The 21,230-nt window shown below is 37.4% G+C and overlaps 2 protein-coding genes across 3 annotated transcripts; one reads left to right on the top strand and one right to left on the bottom strand.

Moving 5' to 3' along the window:
- The first annotated feature begins 52 nt into the window (after positions 1-52).
- Positions 53-6,200, top strand: eif3jb (eukaryotic translation initiation factor 3, subunit Jb). The gene is made up of 8 exons (XM_081393697.1): positions 53-275; positions 366-457; positions 2,334-2,388; positions 2,578-2,663; positions 2,788-2,902; positions 2,983-3,183; positions 4,318-4,391; positions 4,581-6,200. Exons 1-8 carry the CDS (start codon positions 254-256, stop codon positions 4,713-4,715), a joined length of 780 nt encoding a protein of 259 aa, XP_081249823.1. The 5' UTR covers positions 53-253; the 3' UTR covers positions 4,716-6,200.
- cilp (cartilage intermediate layer protein, nucleotide pyrophosphohydrolase) lies at positions 5,908-13,530 on the bottom strand. Of its 2 annotated transcripts, none has more exons than XM_081393674.1 (9): positions 13,374-13,530; positions 12,138-12,292; positions 11,458-11,520; positions 11,103-11,372; positions 10,609-10,785; positions 10,153-10,467; positions 9,539-9,647; positions 9,072-9,229; positions 5,908-8,942 (listed from the first exon to the last, which is right to left on the bottom strand). In XM_081393674.1, the coding sequence occupies exons 2-9, from the start codon at positions 12,202-12,204 to the stop codon at positions 6,586-6,588; spliced, it is 3,516 nt and encodes a 1,171-aa protein (XP_081249800.1). In that variant the 5' UTR covers positions 12,205-12,292; positions 13,374-13,530; the 3' UTR covers positions 5,908-6,585. The 2 variants fall into 2 exon arrangements, with proteins under 2 accessions (XP_081249800.1, XP_081249801.1); XM_081393675.1 differs by having other exon boundaries at positions 12,138-12,261.
- Positions 13,531-21,230: the final 7,700 nt, after the last annotated feature.

The following is a 21,230-nucleotide window of genomic DNA, read 5'->3' as shown; positions in this document are numbered from 1 at the left end:
ACATAATACAATAACAAAATATTATTAATAATGAAATTATTATGATGATGATGATGATGATGATGACCTGGCGCAGCGGGCTTGTAGAACAGTAACGACCGCACGAGGGCGTTGTAGCGCAGTGGTGCGCGCGCGGACTCCAGTCCTCCTACATCCCGTCAGCGTGATGAAAGACAGAAGCGCGTAGATCAGAGCAGGTCTGTGCACATGCTTTCTCTCAGCTAGTACTTTAACTTACTCACACTAAGCCAAGATGGCGGATGCCGACGACTGGGGTAAGGAACTTTCAATATTTTGAGGTTACGTGTATGAGAGAGGGTGTCGGTCACTGTCTTAACCACGACATTATTTTGTTTTTCCGGAAGACGCTGACAGCTTCGATCCAAGTGAGCCGATCATAGTTGCCGCCGCTCTGCTGGATAAATGGGAAGGCGAGGACGAGGAGGAAGACGTGAAGGTAACGTGCGAATACGTTACCCATGTAATCAAAACTTTATCAATAATGAGCGTTTAAGTACTTTTAATTCTGTCTTATCGAATGATATGTGACTAAAGGTAACAGCACTAATATGGGCGATCATGGTGTATTTTTAGCCGTTTAGCTAAAGTTAACCTAGAATAGGCCCGTTGTATTTAGAGATTCACCAGATGTATCAAGTTGCGTGTTCACGATTTTCTAGTACACTGACAGTTTCTGTGTGTTTACGTCAGCAAACGTGTCATCTTCCAGTTTTACCGATCTGTTATCTGAATGACAGATTCTCTTTCATCAATAATAACCTGCCAATCCATTACAGATTAATCAAACTAATATAGTAGCGTTGACAGCACGTCATTTTATGCGGGTGGCTGTGGTTTAAATGTATTAATATTGACTGATATGAATCCAGTATTAACAACGAACAAGTGACGGGCCATGTGGACCTTCATTAGTAGCTTTTTATATTTGTTTGCGTTCATTTAAACGTGTTGCTAATCTTAGCTAATAAAATTGTTTTTGCTACTTTAACTTAGCAGAGAACGTAGTACGCCGCAATTTACAGTTTCCCAAGGGAAGACATGCATGTCACGTTCTTGCTAGTCCCAAATCCTTTTTTTTTAAATCGGGTTCGTTTCTTTTTACTATGCAAGTGTGTGTTCTACATCGCTGTCATGTGGATGCTGTATATTTTTTGCGCCAGGCAGCAGCTGATTGAGTTCCTGTTGACGTCATTACGCGAGTGAGTCACGTTGCGTGTCGTGTTGACGCACAAATCTAGAATTCTCTCGCTCGCCATCGTCTGATTATGCGCGCGCACGTGTTATCGGCATTTACTGCGAGTTGTTTTGTTTGAAGGCAGCTCTAGAAAGGCCACGCTAAATGAACCCGTTAACCGAGGCTTCGAGAGTTCAAATCGACTTTTCCCCAGTGAAGAACCATGAAAACCTGGAAATGTCAGGGAACTGACATTTTATCATTTCTGTGCCTTAAAATAAAATCTTTAAAAAACCATGGAACTTTCTGTAGATCTAGTTGCTCAGCTCAAATCTAAGCTATCTTTAATCAGTTTTGTTTTAAATTACTACATAACCATTGCTGCCAATTTAGTCAGTATTAACCGTTTATTAGCAGAAGAGAATTTGTTTAACTTGATGCCAATATCGGGCTTAAATGTTGTTATTTTATAATCTTTGGTGCTGTAATTATAATGGCCAAATTAATCAAAAACACTTGTGCTCTTCTTTTATGGTGAATAAATTATGCTTTTTAAATTTCATTATATGTGACCCTGGACCACAAAACCAGTCACATGGGTCAATTTTTTTTAAATTGAGATTTATACATAACCTGAAAGCTGAATAAATAAGCTTTCCATTGATGTATGGTTCGTTATGAATAGATACAACTATTGAAAATCTGGAATCTGAGGGTGCAAAAAAATCAAAACATAGAGAAAATCTCCTTTAAAGTTGTCCATTAATGTTTGCGATTGTGCTGCATTCACTCACAAAAATAAATGTTTTGTATATTTACAGTAGGAAATTTACTAAATATCTTCATGGTACATGATCTTTAATTAAAATCCTAATGATTTTTGCCATAAAAGAAAAATCGATAATTTTGACCCATATAATGTATTGTTGGCTATTGCCGTATATAAATATACCCGTGCAACATGTGACTGGTTTTGTGATCCAGGGTCACATATATGTAAGGAATAATGTTGAGGCAATATATTGTCCCAATTATCACGCGGCTGCTTAACAAACAAGTAAATAGGAAAAAGAATGATTTTAAATTATTTTATTAGTTTGCGTATGTGTGGTTACCAACTGTATCTTTCTGTCTCTAGGATAACTGGGATGATGAGGAGGAGGAGGAGAAGAAAGTTGAACTGATAAAAGCTGGTATTGATCTCTGTTGAGCTGTAATTTTTCACAATATAAATGTTGTAGGCAGAACAATAGCATATTCGTAAAACTGGGCATGAAGTAGATCTTTTGTTTTTGTCTTTTATTTATTTGTGGTGTTTTATTACTGTTTTTCTTGAACCCATGTGGAAAGTACCCTTATGGTTTGATTTACATTTCCTTTAGAAGTGAAACCTGAGAAGAAAAAATTAAGTGATAAAATAAAAGAGAAAGAAATTGCTGAAAAGAAAAAACAAGAAGAGTTGAGGAAGGTAAGAACAATATTATTAGTTGTATATTTACTCAATAATGAATGAAACCCTTTCTCTCCTGAAACACATTTCTTTCGTATATTTCAAACCGTATATAACCTTTGTTTTTGAAACTTGTGAATAGAAACAAGAATCGGCGATAAGTGAGAATCTATCACCAGAAGAGCTTATAGCAGAGAAGCTTCGACTGAAAAAGTTGCAGGAGGAGGCAGACTTGGAATTGGCCCGTGAGGCTTTTGGTAAGAAACTTACTTGAAATCTTCCATAGTCCATATTGTAAATGTAACAGTCAATCATTGAACAAGCTTTCTGATTTCAGGTATTGATCCTGCTGCTGCAAATTCTTCTACTACTGTTATGACAACAAACAATGACTCTGGAATTGAAGCCATGTGCCCCTCATCCAAAGATGACTTTGTTGCATTTGAAAAATTACTGAAAGATAAGATAACACAGTTTGAAAAATCAGTGCATTATTCCAGCTTTTTGGAGTCACTGTTTCGAGAGCTTTGTATTTCATGTAAGTGCAGAATTATACTTTGAGTTGTATGTGGATAATTATCTTCTTTTTTATTCTAAAAAAAATGGATGTTTGTGACAAGGAATTTCTGATATATCTCCAGCTGTTTAGATTAAATGGTGAGTTGCGTAACCTAGGCATGTGACTGTATCAAATTTTGATGTTGCTGAAGCTTTTATCACGGTATACGGTATTATCACGATATTGAAATAAGTTGCAAAAAAAGGTGTTGTCATACTATAACCGGTAGAACTATAGGCATCACTTTACAGTAGGTCTCACTAGTTAATGTTAGTTAGTTCATTAACTAACATTAACAATGAGCAATAGCTACATTTGTTACAGAAGTTATTATTCTTTGTTAACGTTTGTTAACTGTTCGTGTTAGCTCAGGTCCATTAAATAATACAGTTACAACTTTCGTGTTATTTAATGTTAAAGATTAATAAATGCTTTGGAAGTATTTTTCATTGTCAGTTTATGTTAGCTAATGGAGCCTTATTGTAAAGTGTGACTGAACAATAATGAATCAAAACATTTTCAAACAATATCTAGGGCATGTGGTAGTCCAGATTAAAATGTAAAAATGTTTAAGTTTGAAAATAAATAGCCTATTATATCGTTAAATATTTAAGAATTCGGTGCTGCGATGAACACTATAGCGAATACAAAAATCTGAATGTCGGTTAGAAACATTTAAATAGTGTTCAGAAACAGAAAGTAGCGCAGCTGCTTTGTTTATGGGGTTACCTGGGTAATGTTCCATCAGCACCATTTGCTGTCAGAGAATGAATGTACATTTTCATTCAGCGTGTCTCTTCACTCTTTACGCCATGCGCTTCTCATTCGTATTGGCCTTGTTTACACCAGAGTGCGCGCATGCCTTTTTGATGCAGCATACAGCGGTGTTGTGCAGTTTAACCAGTTGATGGGAAAAGTATTCTTAAAATGCATTCCAAAAAGCGGAATTCGTAATAAATAATTAGTTATAATTGAAGTGCCTGTTGTGCATGTTCATTATTGTGATATATCGTATTACCGTATACGGCACATGTCTAGCGTATAAGACCATGCACGTCTGAATGCTAACCATTGTGCTAAAATATACTAACTTCTGTCTCTCTGTCTCTGTAGTGGAAGTAGATGACCTGAAGAAAATAAATACTACTTTGTCTGTTCTGCTCAATGAAAAACAAAAGCAAGAAAAGGTTAGTTGAATGATTTTACTGGTTTTAATCTTGTGTACTTAGTTTTAGAGGACCTTCGATTGAGGATGAAATTTATAGCCTCACGTTTTTTTTATAGTTCTATAAAAGAAGTATTCGTTATGGTCAAAATATCAATAGAAAAGTATTCTTAATAACAATCTTAATTTGTTGCTGTTGCATTATTCACAGGAAAAGAAGGCAAACAAGAAAAAGAAGAAAGGTGTACTTCCTAGTGGTGGATTGAAAGCAAAAATGAAAGATGACATTGCTGATTATGGTGAATTTGACGGTGGCTACGGCAATGAGTATGATGACTTCATGTGACGAAGGTTCATCTTCCCCTTCCCATTCCCTCTGTGCCCAGACGCCCCTGGAGACATTCAACATTTACCCGTTCTTGCTACTCAGTGCCATCTTGAACGCTGAACAATGTGTCAACCCTTTACTTCGTTCCAGTGGTGATAGACTCCTCATAAAGCTGCTATCAGCCCATTGTACCCCAGTGGCAAATGGGGAAAGGCAAATTTATTCAGATGGCCTTGAATTTATTTCAAAAACATACTGTATGATGTGGGACATCTTTGATGGAGGCATTTCCTCTGATTGGCCTAAATAAGAATTTCAATGCCTTATAGAAAATATCTCTTGATTTCATTTAAAGTGGCTTATGTTTTTTAAGCTGTGCAATTTCAGTTACACAGAAGGAAAAAAAGTGATGCTCTATGCAAATTATTTTCTTCCAAGAATGTCCTTATTGAAAGTATGGTTATACTTTTCTTGCATATTTATACACACTTGGAAACAGTATCAGTTTCCAAATGTGAACTATAGTGTAATTCAGCATTTGAAATCAAAGTTTCTCAGTGCTTGGAGTCGACACTGCATAATTAACAGCTGGACCAGGTTGCTGCCAAGACTAGTCTTACAAGTTAGTCATCACATTATTATTATTATTATTATTTTTTTTTCCTTTAAGACTGTTCATAACTGTGTTAAATCAGTTACATAAAAACATAGACTGGTCTTATTTGAAACCAAAAAGTAAGACTGATTGTCCCTTGACTAATCGCTAGTTGGTCATACTAGTACTTAAGTCACAGTCTTAACATAATAGCTATGTTTTTACAACTGGTCCCAGAAGTGGCACACTGATTAAATGAAGGGATGGAAAAATGAAAGTAAAACAAACGAAACCAAGCCTCATTGAATCTGTTGAATTTTGACCTTGCTATCATGTGAATGCAGAAGTCTACTACTTGTGCAGTTGTTCTCCACCAAAGTATATTTTAAATTAAATCAGTATTGCTGCACGCTCGATTAGCTAATTAATGATATTTAATATGGCTGGTTATATGACATAATATGGTAAATTTGCATCACTAGCTGAAGCAAACAGGTGTTATATTTTTGTTTCACCCATTGTTACTATACAGTAGCTTCTACAGGTATGTATGAACTAAAATTAAATAAAAATGAAACTTATCAGCAAAAATGTTTAAAAGAAAACAGCTTAGAGGATTTTCTTACAAATTTATAAATTGGGCAGTGATAATACAAAGACTCAAATGCATTGTTTTTTTTAAAGAATCCAATAAAATCATTGGTCTAAAAGAATGACATATTTTTCTAAAGGTTTTGGACATCTTAAAGAGTTTTTCTAATTAATGAATGATAAAGGGCATACATGATTGTTTAGCTGGAGATGTGTTCAACTGCTTTGTCTGGAGTATGCAATAAATATTTGACTATTTACAATTTCAAGTAGTAAAATATTTACCACAGTACAAGTGAGTAGACAATATGTAAATGAAAAATTACATGAAGCATTTATGAAGCAACCTTTGGAGTTGCTTTGCTTAAAAAAAATTGATTTTAGTTTTTTTTTTTTTGCTTTTAATAGGTGAAATTATTCAAAATGAATTATTAAAATAAAAATGATCCACTCTAATGTGAATTTGCTTTGCAATTCATCAAATCTGTAAAATTGTTTGCCAGTTAATGTGATCAACAAACCTAAATTACTGAAGAAATTTGAAAAGACTTTGCCCCAGCCCTGTTCAAATACTGTACGTCTGTAATTTTCTTATTGCTGTCAAGTTTGAAAATGGCTTGAATCCAGTAACTCTCATAAGAGCAGTCCCCATAGAGATTGGGTCTGTCTTGTCTCATGTAGAGTTTTTAAGTTCTTGGAATATCAACCAACGGTCTGGGCACGTGTGTAGGAATTACGAGTACTCCTCCTCTTACTGCTGCGAGGTGCTGCTGAGCCGCCTCTCTGCCTCCGGTTTCCTCTTCCCTGCCGTGCACTTCCAGCTGTGGCTTGACCCAGTGAGTTCTGCATCTGCTGGAACATACTCTGCCTAGTGACCTCTTTATCACCACAGGTGAATGTTAATGCCACACCTTCATTGCTCTTCATGACTCGAGAGGTGCCATCTGATGTACCATCAAAGCAACGGCCAAGTGCAATTTCTTTGGCTGTCCGGGGGTCTTGGTCAGTCACAGTATAGATACCGTAGTTGTGGCCCAGAGGGTCCAGAGGCGCAAGCATGGTGAACTCATTTGTGTCATTGTTGACAGCCAGTGGAAGGTGATTCACCAAGTATTCCTGTAGCATGCTGTTTACACTGTCTCGCTTGCAGCTGCCCTGAGGCATTACCTTCACGAGGGTCCGATCCACTCTGTCTTGATCGTAGAGCATCCCACTGCACTTAAACTCCAGACACACAGCTGAAACAGTTGACTGGTCCATGTCCCGGATGCTTCTGGTGTCACGGATGCCATACAGTTGGCCAACGGTTTTTGGATGGGTACCTCCCATATTGCGAGAACGAACATTGATCTCATGGGGACTGTTGAGTTTTACTTTAATGTAGCAGGCCCTGTATTCCATGGGCTTTGGCCACCAACTCAAGTAGTCCTCAGTCCAGCTCATAGGATCGTCCTCATTGAAAGGCACTGTGTTGTAATCGTACCGATCTCCTTCAACTCTCGAGAAACGGAAGTGAGCTGCGCTGAAAGGAGCTTCCTCACACTCTTTAAGCTTGTCAAACGGATAAACTGGACCATTGGCCTCCTCAGCCGTGTTTGACCGGGGTTTGGCCACATTCATGCTAAATGCTGTCTTTTTTATTCTGCGATCGTCGTGGTCCGTACGTCTATAGTTAAGTTTATTCAAATAGGGTTGTGGGACGCCAATTATGTTAGGATTCAACTTTGGAGAGGATGCTACTGCCTCTAGCTCTTCTCCCCCAAGGTTGGCCATGACGTAGGCCGAATATGCATCTGCTTTCTGTTCATCACAGAAGGCTGGAAGGCACGCACCATTTGGGCCAGTGATGACGCTGTCAAATCTACCCCAAGCCCGGGGGTTGGTTGAAAACCCTGGTGTGGGCTCCATATTTATTAAAGTCATCACGACTCCTTCAACTTGCTCACTTGGCATGTACCGGTCGCTACGGAAAGCCCGCACTTTCACGTAACATCTCCTGTTCTCAGGTACATCCAAGTTAAATAGCCGCCTCTCACGGATTTCCATGTTACCTATGAGAAAGGTCCTCTCCTCTCTTTTCCCCCTTTGCTTCTTCTCAGCATGGAACTGGCCCTCTTCCTCCCACAAACCTGTCCCAGGATTAAGAGACCATAATTTCATGGTCTTTAAGTGCTCGGGCATCTTCACTTGTGCTGCATCGAGACGCACTTTCACCTCTCCGGCGTTGAGCGACTCACCTCCTTCTTCGTCCCTAAAGTCCACTGAGAACATTCCATAGGTCCTCAAGGGCAGAGTGTCACCTTCATCACCAATGAAGTTGAGATCACTTTGGGCAGCCGCTGCTGTTGATACATCCCTGGGGTCGAGGAAAGTCACACTGGCTTTGACATTTCCCATGAACACTTCTCCATTTTCTTTATAGAATGCATTGGGTGGGATCTCAATCTCAGCAATGGGATCCTGGCCTTCTACCTCACCAAGATCTAGCTTATTAGTTTCTCTTGAGCTGATGGTCACAGCTGGCTTTTTCCTCAATAACTTGATCTCATAGAACACAGCTCCACCTTTAGGATTGAATGGTAAAACTTTTGTGGTGTTCACAAACTTCTGCATGTTGTCCACAAATGTGAGGACTAGACGCTCTGTGTTTGTTGGTACCTGGATTGAGAATGTGCCTTTGTATCCAGTTCGACTTACTCTTGTGCCATCCATGTAGATGTGTCCAAACCTCATGGGCTCATCAGTGTCTGCTGCAATAGCACGTCCACGAATGATAGCTTTTGTGTCCACACATATTTTGCAACCACACTGAGTCACTACCATGATGGGCAACTGATATCCCTGACATTTAATCTCTTTCTCCTCCATGTTTGAAATTCCACAGCAGTAAGACACTGAGTCTTTGCATCTGATGCCGTTATCCAGCTTCCCTGTGCATGTGGATGTTGGGCATCTCCCCACATCGTAATACAAAGAGTTAGTCTCGTTTTGAAAGCAGTCATGTGGTAGGCGGATCAGGTGGGAATCAGGCTTAGGGTTGCATGACGGTGCTTTTTGGCCTTAACACAGAAATAGATAGAAAACAGATAAATACCAAAATAAGATCACACTATTTGTAAAGTATTTTGATAGATACCTTTTAGGTTAATTTGGAATATGTATAGTTAAAGTAGGATATAAGGGCACACCAATAACCGTGAGGGTGGCTGGTTTGGATTTGATGGCTCCGTTCTCATTACTGGCTCTGCAGTAGTATTCTCCAATATGGTCCAAACTGAGATTCCTCAAAACCAGTGTCTCGTCATACTGATATTGACTCCTGTCTAGCAGAGTGCCATTGTGGAACCTAAAGATTTACGACATTGATTATGATTGTGTTTTCACATTCAGGATAACTGTTGTCATGGGGTGGGGACCAATTCTTAATAGCTAAGAAATAACTTCATGTTAACCTGGTTTGTTTAAACTCTTCATTTACACCTGTCACATTCTTTTGAAGGAACATAAGACACGAGGGCTTTGACTTTAGATACTAGATGCTGTTTGTGATTTTCTACTTTTTCATTTAATGCCATCTAAAGGGCAACATGGTTTCCTTGTGTTCTGCTGAAATTCTATAGTGAACATCAATTCATATCTGAAAGCATAATCTTACCATTCATACTGGTTTGGTTCAGGTGTCCCATCAACCTTACAACAGAAGGCAGCTGTCTGACCTTCCCTTCTGGCCTTGTTCTCAGGGTTTTTCAGCACATACAGTTTTTCTGAGGAACACAGCGAAAAACGATTGTGTTACATGTATTGATCTTGTACACCCATTTTTTTGCTTTGATGAACTTCAACGATTGGTTTCTTTTATGTATTCTACATTGTTGCAAATTCTGCAGAATTTTCACAAAGATAATGTTATATAGCTAGCTAACATGGATGAGGTTTTGTCTAAATAGCAAAAAGGAATTGTGATCATCTCGAAAGCATCAGTACAAACCAATCAGTAATGTTTTTTTATTGTATGCCATTGTTTTCCAGCAAAAGTGTGTTTTTGAATTTATGGAGTTACATAATAGCTGCATACTTATAGCTTGTATTTATTTTTTAGCTTGTATAAAGATAAATTATTTTAGTGGGGGAAAAAAATAAATAAAAATAAAACTTAACATTAAATAAAAATTAAACACGCATCTTCAAAAAAAAAAAATCTTTAGGAAGTATTCTAATGCTAATACAGAATAGGTTAAATGCATTCAAGGTCATTAAAAGAATCATTACTTGCTCTCTCTAGCTTCAAAAGGAGGACGGACGTGCGTTCGGTGCTTGGTGGCACAGTGACTTGGTGTGGAGCATGATTATTCAGCTTGATCATCAGAGTACTGTTGCCATCAGGGCAGATTCCAGGGATCTGAAAGTGCCCATTGTGATCAGTAACGGTGAGGAGTTTTGCCCTGGAACCAGCACGGAGAATGGCAGCTCCAGGTGCAGGGAGACCCCCGGCACTACGGACTGATCCTAAAACTGTATGATCCTGGCACATGCAGCCATCACACTCATCGTTTACTTTGCCCATCGTGCACTGGAGATCACAGCCTAAGGAAGAAAAGGGGAAAGAGATTTTTTTAACAACAAATGGTAGGGTGACAATGAAGATTTAAAGATTCAAAGATTTCGTGTCTAAATGACAATAAAATGATCATTTTAAATCTTTAGGAAACTGAAAAAATGCATTACGTGGGCAAGGTGGCCCTTGGCATGACCTGGCCTCGACCGTTTGGCCATTGCATTGTTTAGAAGTGGATCTGCAGCTTCTAGAGCGATGCTGTGTTGCCACCTGATTGCATTGGGCTGGACACACACTCCAGTCTGACCATGGACCCCATATCAGTTCTTCATTATCTGAAACAATGTCTGAATGGAGAGAGGGATAATATACATTTATTTACAATGTATTTTCTAGGGTGTCATCACCTTACAAAAACTGTGATGTTACCTCATGGTAAACTTAAAACAACAGATTTCTGAATAATTATTTGTGCAGAATCCACCTTTTCTATTTAATTTGAATACATAATCTGCTCACCATTATTATCAGAGAAATGTGCACAATAAAACTTTGAACATTACAGTATTTATTTATAATGATTGTTAGAAGCATTATTCCCTTTAAAGCAGGGAATAGTTGTAGTTTGAAATATTATTTGGCTTACAGAGCCGCATTTACTTACTTCTAGGACATAGGAAGCGTACAGCATAGTTTGAGCAGTTCCTCCCAACAGGCTGTTCATCATTGACACACCAGAAGCCTACAACCGGGTCAGCATGTACTCTTTCCCCAGTGCTACGAGCTGGGATCCATTCGGTAGTGCGCGCCTCTAGAGCTCGAGGAACCTCACACACACGCGCTCGATAATAAAAACGAATGGCATTCAGGTTCTCATAGTCCCCTTTTCCTCCAGGGTGATCTACATTGAACCATGTGGTCCACTCATAGTTATCTGAAGAAAATGAAATTTTTATGGCTTTAAACATCCATTTGAAATATTTCATTGGCTATATATTGTCAGAAACATATACACCTACCTTCATTATGGTACACAGCTGTGTTTGGTCTCCATGATGTCCCCATGATGTTTCTCCATGTCCCTAACAAAGGAAACAAAAACTTTATTTCTTAAAATCTTAGCACAGTATCTCAGTTTTCCCTTGCTAATTCGAAGACAGCCAAAGTTTTGAGAAAAAAAAAAAAATGTGTTCTATTAATTCTATGATGCAGTCCAGTCCGGGCTTAACTTATTTTTGATGTGGTAAAGAAAATAAAGCATATTGTAGATTCATCAAGGCTTATTGTCATGAGCCTAACTATGGAAGTGAAAATTTACTTCTTTTCGTTCCCCTTTTCTTTATCCTGACATGCAGAGTACAACAGAGATTTCCGCTGGTGGTTCACACACAGAGTAGAACCAATTGCTAGCAGGTGTCTTTCTGCCGCTGGCTCGCAAAAACACCTCAGCTTCTGGATATACGGGGACACCAGAACAATGTTGCCTTTCCTGCAGTAATGAGTTTGCTGAAGAGACGTTTGGGGGTTGGGGTATTGAAAGAGTCATGTTTCTAAGAGCCAGCTGTCAATATTCTGTTGAAATCTTTCAGCTTCTGCCGTAAGCAATGACATGCCAGATGACTGCATTAACAATAACTTGCATTAGCAATTGAAATGTGCTGATTCAAATGACGTTCACAGGAGTTTTGCCAAAACAAACCTTGAGAAAAAGTGCCTGTAATTTCCAACAGAAACAGAAGAAAGGTCCATGCTGAGAGGCAGCCCATCCTGGCTCCCTGTTAATGACCTCTGACCTCTGGTAAAGACCCTCTAACACACAGCTCCTTCAACACAAGAATAGTCCAGACACAGATCCTATGCCAATCAGATATTAATATAAAGACCATTAGTAAATTGTACAGAAGGAAATGGACCACAGTATTTTCACTTCAGTAAATCATACAGGAAACTCATGTGTCTTTTTTTTTTTAATTATTATTATGAACTCATTTCAACCTTTCCAGATTGAAACGAACCAAGACAAATGATCCAATTAGTGTACTGAAAAACTTTCCATTTTACATAAACAACCAAAAGACTTTAGACAGGATGAAGTAATACAGTGGAGATCATGAATACTCCTGCTAAAACAAATACAAGCTGCAGAGAAAGAGCTTAAAGTACTTAAAGCTGCTCTCAAATATCACATCTGTGAGAGCCATCACTGTGTGTCAAGGGAATGCACAACTGTTTTTACATCCTGCCAGAAAACTCAGACCTAACTACATTCCGATATGCACATAGAAAGATTTGTGTATGGAAAAACAAAATGCAGTCAATTTGAACAGTTTCTCTCCATATTAGAATTTGTTAAGGCTTTAAAAGTCCACACACAAAAAGACTAATAGTATACTTCAAAATGCAACATTTGGTTTTGATGTCAAAATCAGACTACACTCAAAAGCAAAAGCTATCACAAGGGCAGGGCAGTACCATTTCAGGTTACACTTTATTTTATGGTGACATTGTTACTGTGTGCTTACACAAACAAGTACTAAGTAATATTAATTAACTAAATGTACTTACTATAGGGTTAACGTTATGGTTTGTATCTTTATAACTAGTCATTACACCTTAAAATAAAGTGTTATACCAAAAGTGTACTTATTAGTACATTAGAAGGGTACCACCCTAGTGACAGCTTTTGTAACTGATATGTAGATAAAATAATTTATACATACAAAAAAAAAAGAAAAGAAATAGCAACAACATCCAAATTCATGACTGAACAGATATTTTTTTCTCAAACATCCATATGACCAATAAAAAAAATCTACAACAGTAAGGAAATTACTTTCCACTGTAAACAATTTAGAAAGCATTAGTGTCTGAATCCAAATCCTTAAAATGTGGTTACAGAAAAGAAAGCTAAACATCTGAGAAAATGATACCTTACCAAAGCAAATGTTTCTCTGTGAAATGGAAAGCTCTTGTACTCCTGCTTGCTTCCGTGATGTATTTACAAAGCAGTTGCTAAATAGTTGGAGTGAGAAGGAGAGACAGAGAGAGTGAATGTGAAGTCCAGGTCTGTGTTCAGTACTTATATAGCTCAGCCCTGAGCCATAGATTCGGCTCTCTGCCATGAAATAACATCATGGGTCCAGGCTAGCACTATCTACTGCTCCTGTACAGCCGAGGAAAGGGCTGGACTTCACAGTCAGTGCTATCCTGGAACAATATTCTTAAAGAAATGAAAGTGAAATGAATTGATAGATGTCAGTTTTTTTTTTGAAGTCCTATAGTAGCAAAAAAATAATCCTGCGACAAAGTATTCAGATATGGTTGTAAGTAGACAGAGACAAAAACACAGTGTTTTTTCCCCATAATGATTCGCAGTTGTGTCAGCACTGTGGTGAGATATTCGTTGCTGTGAGTATGTTTAGTTATGCAACATTCACAAGAAAGCCATTCAAGAATGAAATCCATGCATTTCAAACACATGAAAGCCATTATGTGACTCTTTCTCAAACACATTAGCATGTTCTTTCCCATCTGTCCCTCTGAATGTGTTGATAAACAATATGAGTGATTTGTAACACTAAAGAGCCAACAGCAATACACTGTGGCTTTTCAGTCATGATGTCAGATTCTGCAGAACAAATCCACCATATCAGCAGAACATAAAACTGTCTGATTGAAAACTGTAAGAAATAACAGACCCTAGGGTCAATGGGAAGTCAGAGCAAAATATGCCTAAAATATGGCAATATGGTAAATATCAGGTCTTGCTTTATCTAAAGAAAGTGTTACTTCTTGCATCAAGGTCTTTTAAGATCTCACCTACTTAAATTAAATCTGACTTTATTATTAAATCAAACTTTAAACAGAGCAATGGACAAGTTTGTATGGTTTAAAACAACATAGTTTCAGTCCATTGGCCCTGTTGAACTTCAATATTTACTAACTGCTTCTTGAGGATAAGCTTTAAATGCCTAATTTACTCTCTACATACGCAAATACTCAATTCAAAGCACTTATTGTATATTAACGTAAGATATATCAGAATGGACAGTCATTTTAAGTAATTTTTTTCATGGGACTTTAGTCTCATAATATAAAGCCATTTTAACTTACTGTTTCAAAATTCAAAGGTCATTGTTTAAAAAAAAAATCTTCATTTCAATCTCTTTCTTCATTGTCTAGGGCATAATGGGACGCATGAATGTTTGTGATGCCGTTGCCATGCTGGCCTAGTTGTTCGAATTAAGAAACACCAGATGTTCTGGGACATAGAGCATATTGTAAAAATATGTTCATCAACTTCATAATGAATGTCTCTGTATACTCGTATCTCTGGAATTCAAATGACCTTCATTACCTTGTCTCATGTTACCTGTGGCTCAAGGCCACACTGATTTGTGGTCTTTTATTTTTCTATGTGTGAAGAATTATTACATTATTAGTATTTGTTTAAGACATTTCACTTGAGCAATAGCGTTATTGCTGTTTTATGGTGGTGATGATGGCTGTGATTCAGCTACAGATAATCACAAGCAGGATAATATTCAGCACTAGTACGGTTGTGAAACAGATCGGAACACAGAAATGGCTGAAATCCATTTTCAACTTCCTGATACATAATGGCTTACAGTTCCTTTTTCACAGGCAACATTTAGGCCCAGCATGCATGAATGGAAAAGAAGACAGCACCAATAAAATGTGAGTGTGAGGTCATTAGAACAGTATAAAAACAGGAAGATGTTAGTGTCCCAGTGTTCACAAAGGTACATTCAGTAACAATGAAAACACTATTATGAATTTTAGGGTTAGAGGTTCTTGTTGTTCCCTATGAAGAGCGCAACCACAATCAACCCTCAAACGCACACAATTTATACACACACATTCTTTTTCTCATCTTTCATCACTAACTAAAATAACTATGGCACTACAGTGGTGGTGTGGTGCCAGATGTCCATACCATGGCAATAAAAGATGACCATGTACTGCACTACAAGATACCGCAAAGAATATCATACTACCATGTTTATGTGGAAAAAAAAAAAAAAACACGCACTGTACAGTTCTTCTCATCAGCAGCAGTTTAATAACTGTACTGCACTGTAATCTTGTGAGGTTTCTTTATGAGGCCATTTAAAGTGGACTGCTGCTCTTCAAAGAACTTATTTCTCTCTAATTGAGCAGGACAGGACCTGAAGGGTGGGCTCACGGAGACAAACTGGAAAGACAAACAAAAACAGACAAACACACAAGGTTTGCCAGTTGCCTAGCAACAGGCAAAGACTCAAGACAAGTAATGGCACACGTCAATAACTCCGTAAGAACACGTTTGACAAGTGAATGGACTAATTTCAGCTCAAACCAAGTTTTTAAAATTTGGGTAAAGATTTTTTTTATCATTTAAGTCAAGGTAAAGTCGAGCATTTAAAGATGACCTTTTTAGACTGGACTTGATCAAAGCTTCCGTTGCGCTTCTTGTAGATGTGTTGTTTAAAGGGATAGTTCACTTTGAAATTAAATTTTGGTATGTTTTAGCTTACCTCAAGGGCATCCAAGATGTAGGTGTCTTTGTTTCCGCAGTAGTTTCAATTTTGATATTTTCAGGTCAAACCGTTCTTGTCTGTCAGTCATTTAATGCAGGTCTATGGTCACTATCTCAAAGAGCATGCACAGAGTCCAAATTGAACAATTCCCCATCGTAAGTACACATTGATGGCCTAAGACACGAAACAAGCGGTTTGTGTGAGAAAATGAACAGTATTTATATCGTTTATATAAACAATGAGTGACGTACACGCACGAGAGATCACTTCCGGCGCTTTCCGGCGCTTGTGCAGACTAAGCCAGGAAGTGCGCGCGCTCTCAGATCACTTGGACGTGGTTGTGTACAAGAGGTAAAAACGATATAAATACTGTTCGTTTTCTTAAACCAACCACTCGTTTCGTGTCTTAGGCCATCAATATGTGTACTTACGATGGGGAATTGTTCAATTTGGACTTCTCTGTGCATGCTCTTTGAGATAGTGACCATAGACCTGCATTATATGACTGACAGACAAGAACGATTTGACCTGAAAATATCAAAATTGAAACTACTGCGGAAAAAAAGACACCTACATCTTGGATGCCCTTGAGGTAAGCTAAAACATACCAAAGTTTAATTTCAACATGAACTATCCCTTTAAGGTCTCTGTTACAGACATTTTATTGTGGCTATTCAGGCAAAGCTAATCGTGACCGTCAGATACAAGTGATGGCTAAACTCAGTGGGTTTGGACCCAAACTGAATCATATGGGACTGGGGTTCTTGAGGAAGCTTGACTTAATGACTATACCAGTGAAAGTATGCAGAGCAGCTTCTGGTAGGGTCATTAAGGGGCCTGGACCCCAGGAAGAACACATTAACCTCTTTCCTCTTGCCATTCAGAATGATGCACACATTCCCTGAAGTGGCATGATTCACTGCAAGAGGGAAATCAGAATCGGTTGAGCCTGTGGATCAATAACATATTAAACAGATTTGTTAGACATTGTCTTGTGTCTTTTTTCTCTGTTTCAGATAAGAAGGGCCGGCATTTAAGTGTTCTAGATTTGCTTGGGAGTGTATGAAATATTCCAAAGATCAGACACATAGCCATATAAAAGTTTAAAGGACATGTTCAACATTTACACACAAGCACATGACCTGAGGCAAATGCAATGGGCGCTTTTCAGCATGAACCTGCCCTGCAGCTGTAAAACACAAAGACATGCAGAATGGTCCATGAGATTGAAAACATGTGGCAGACCTGCAAGATGGATGAGACGTGCTTAGACCATACAGAGGAGATCAAATCTTCCAACTTTCTAACATCCATTTGTTCATTCAGACTCAGCCTCTCTCTTTCCATAAAAAAAGCTGAAAAAGGATAAACTTCAAGGAAAATATGCTTCAAATCTTCCTGTCTTCATATAAGGGAATAAAATCACACACTTTAATGCTTTGAAGAGTCAAAGGGTGCCTTTTGAATCACCTTTTTATTTGAGCTCCAAGAATATGTCATTTCTTCCTGAACATTAGTATGCATCAGTGTCCTCACTCTTTCTGACGAATTTCCATGACTTTTCAATAACCTTTCCAGTCATTTGTTATTACTGGATAAACATTTGTAAAAAATCATGTTGATTCAGTCCATTGCACTATTGAATCATTCAGACTATTTTGTGAACTATTTCACAAAAAAAAAACTAAAAAAAATCCATAATGCATTAAACATTAATAAGGATTGCAAGAAGGTTTTACTCTATGCAAGAGTCAACTATCTGGTGAAATATTTTAAGGCAAAACATAACTAAAAAACACAAACAAACATGTAAATTCACTATAGAAATTATGACTTTTCTATAACTGGTAAAGACAATTTTAAAATTTCATGATATTTCCATGAGCAAGGGAAACCTTATAACCTTATAAAGAACGTGAAACCCTTATTAAGAAATGTATATGTCATTCACACAAGTTCACTCTGTAGAGAACAATTAGTGAAGAAAAGAATTCAAAAGTAAATGAGCAACTGAATTTCGCTGTTTGTCCCTTTTTAAAAACAGTGTTTCTCTTATGTACTTTTCCTGATGTCTAATACTATACGAATGGAGGCAGTGTTTAGAAACAGATCATTAGTGATAAATGTTTTGAAAAGAAATACCAATGTGAGAAACATAAAACCTCAGTTGATAAACAGTCTGCATGAAAAATGTCAAAATGTGTGAACGAAAAATGTCGAGCTGTTGATAGTTCTCTGGTCCTTTCTCAGAACTATGATAATATTTTTTCTTTGTTAATCTATTTCATTGGTTTACAAAATGTGTGTTGTGATGGGATTTAAAAGATGTGTTGACGTTTGAATTTGAAACACATTATTGAAGTTTTGCACATTGTTAATGAGTCTGAAGTGAAATTCCAGCACTTTCGATGGCTGTTTTAAGGCTATGAAAGGCAATACAACATTACAGTTTTTCTCGATTGTTTACACACATTTTCTGAAAGCATGCCTCATATTCTCAGAACTCTACACACAAATCCAAAAAAACACACACAATGGGCAAAACCCCTCAATTCTCCTGCAAAATGAAACTTTACATTCAAAACAATGTTATTTCTTCTCAAAATGGTATTTTGTTTTCAAATGACACACACAAACCATCACATGAATAGACATTTATAAGAACCAGTTGAACACTGATGTGTTCAATGTAAAACACTATGATGAATGGAAAACACTTCTTCTCCATTCATCATAATGACTTAGGCCTTTTTTGGTTCAGTGTTACACTTACTACAGACAGTACATACATAAGTGTGTTGTAAAATATTTGAGAATATTGTTTTTATACTCAGAACACACAAATACACGGTAACAAATATATTTTATTTTTCCCACTAAAACAATGTACACAGTGCACATCCCAACCAACACAAAGTTGCACATACAGTGGTCTACATACAAAACAACAGAAGAATTGACTGTATACAGTTACAGTAAAAAAAAATAAAAAAAATCCAATGTTGGCATCCATTGCTCCATTGAAGAGCTCACCTGTTGCCCTTTTATGCTAAAGCTCTGACTGCTAATTGTAAAACTGTGTGACGGGTGTTTGCCCATGTGATGAGTCAGTGTGCATTAGGGCTGTCAAAATTGTTCAAAAATGACGTTCGAATATTCCCTCTAAAACACATACGAATATTCGAACTATTCGAACATCTGGTTGCGCATTTTGTCAATGACGCGCATTACGTCAATAACAGGACAAATTAATACAAAGAGACATAACTACTTGTATAGGTAGTTAATTTAAGTTTAAACATATTTGACAATGTATTACCAACACAAAATCAAGTAAATAAACTAATGGCCAAGACCGCAGACCTCACTCTCGCTCACTCGCAGGCACTCTCTCCCTCCCTCGCCCTCGCGCTCTCTGCGCATAACGGTTTAAAAATGAACAACAACAATAAGCACATGTTGAGTGCTGATCAAGAGTTTTGTGCAAGCAATTTAAGGTTGCGACTCTTGTCCCAAATATAGCAGGCTTCATTCAGTGATTGAAACAAATTTATTAACATTAATTGAAGTTTTACAGTATAGAACCGACATTGAACGCTCCGAGCGAGCTGTGCTGTGGTAAACGTGGAACTTTTCTGTTTAACGTTAAATAAAATGAGGCACACAATTTTCGAGATGTGACCTCATGTTGCTAGTGGTCGAATGGTATGCTATCTGTATCTTACATAGATAGCTTGCATACTACTTTATCTCGCGGGAGTCGTGGCTCCACAATTTTACGTTCTACCGACCAAAATCCAAAGTACTTCCAGACATGGCTTAAAATCACTTTCTCTGCTGCGGTCGAGTTGAACTTGGGCTCTGCACTTTCTGCCATCTTCCATGCAAGTCAACTTTCAGCAGTGACGCTGTGCTAGACAGGGCGACCCTGACGAGACAGCGCGCGCGCCCACTCGCAAAGCAGACAGCCGCGCCTCTGCTTCCGCGGGCGTGTTTTTCCATATTCGAAATTCACATTCGAATATTAATTTTCACTTTCGAATTTCTGTTTTTTAAAACTATTCGAATATATATTCGAATTTAGAATATTCGTTGACAGCCCTAGTGTGCATATTTGAATAGCAGTGTGTTCCTTGTGAAAACAAGAGATTTTCTGCATGAAAATTGTGCCAAAAGCAGAGAATTGTGTGTAGTGTTTTGAAAAAAGTGTGTTTTAGAACTGCAATCTGAGTGTAAAGCAGGAATTGTGCTTGTAGTTTAGCAGAATTGGTTCAGGGGGTCCCGGGGTTGATGAATGAGTTACAGTACATGTTGTGGTCATTGTGTCTCAAGTACCAGAAAATGTGTGTAAACAATCGAGAAAAACTGTAAGACGTTTTTATGCTGGACTGTTTAGTCACAGCAGCGTCCTCTCACTTTGCTAAAAGTAGCCACAAGTCTGCTCACCTCCTGTGGATTTCTGCATGCCCTTACGAAAAAGAAGTTTATTCAAGTGTTCTATTAGTATACTTCTTTTAAACTAAAAATAAGAAAGTATACTTTCATTCTACTTTTTATATACTTCTCAGAAATATACTTTATGTACTTCTCAGAAATATACTTCAAATTGCACTTAAGTGTACTTGACTTATACTGAGAGAAAAGTCCAAGTATATTTAGCCTATACTTGTTGATCAATATATACTTAAAAGTATAATTAAGTATTCTAAGTATTTTTGGCTTGTACTTGTGTTTACTATTTTAATTGAGTAGCTTATTAAATACTTTTTAAAAAACATAATATTACACAGCGTCTTATAAACTAACATGTTCAGCTTTATATAACAAAGTTTCGGATGGAATAGCTTATAGAGTAAATAAAATAAGCATGGAAAATAAGTTTATTCAAGTGTTAGTATACTTCTTTTAAACTAAAAAGAAGAAAGCATACTTTCAGCCTACATTTTATATACTTCTCAAAAATATACTTAAATACACTTAAGTGTACTTGACTTATACTGAGAGAAAAGTTCAAGTATATTTGGCCTCTACTTGTACTCAATCTTTTGATCGAGATATACTTAAAATTTTAATTATTCAAAGTATACTTGGCTTGTAGTTGTGTTAACTCTTTTGATCGAGTAGCCTATTAAATATACTTTTTTACATTGTTTTTCGTATAGTCTTATGAAACTTTGTTTGAAAATATTGATTAAAATGTTGATATAGAACAGATATGTTTCTAATTCTGCGTATCTGAATTTTTGTGTAGG

The sequence above is a fragment of the Scardinius erythrophthalmus genome (genome assembly GCF_964197995.2).
Source record: "Scardinius erythrophthalmus genome assembly, chromosome: 2".
Lineage (NCBI taxonomy): Eukaryota > Metazoa > Chordata > Actinopteri > Cypriniformes > Leuciscidae > Scardinius > Scardinius erythrophthalmus.
This window is presented reverse-complemented; position numbering and strand designations above follow the sequence as displayed.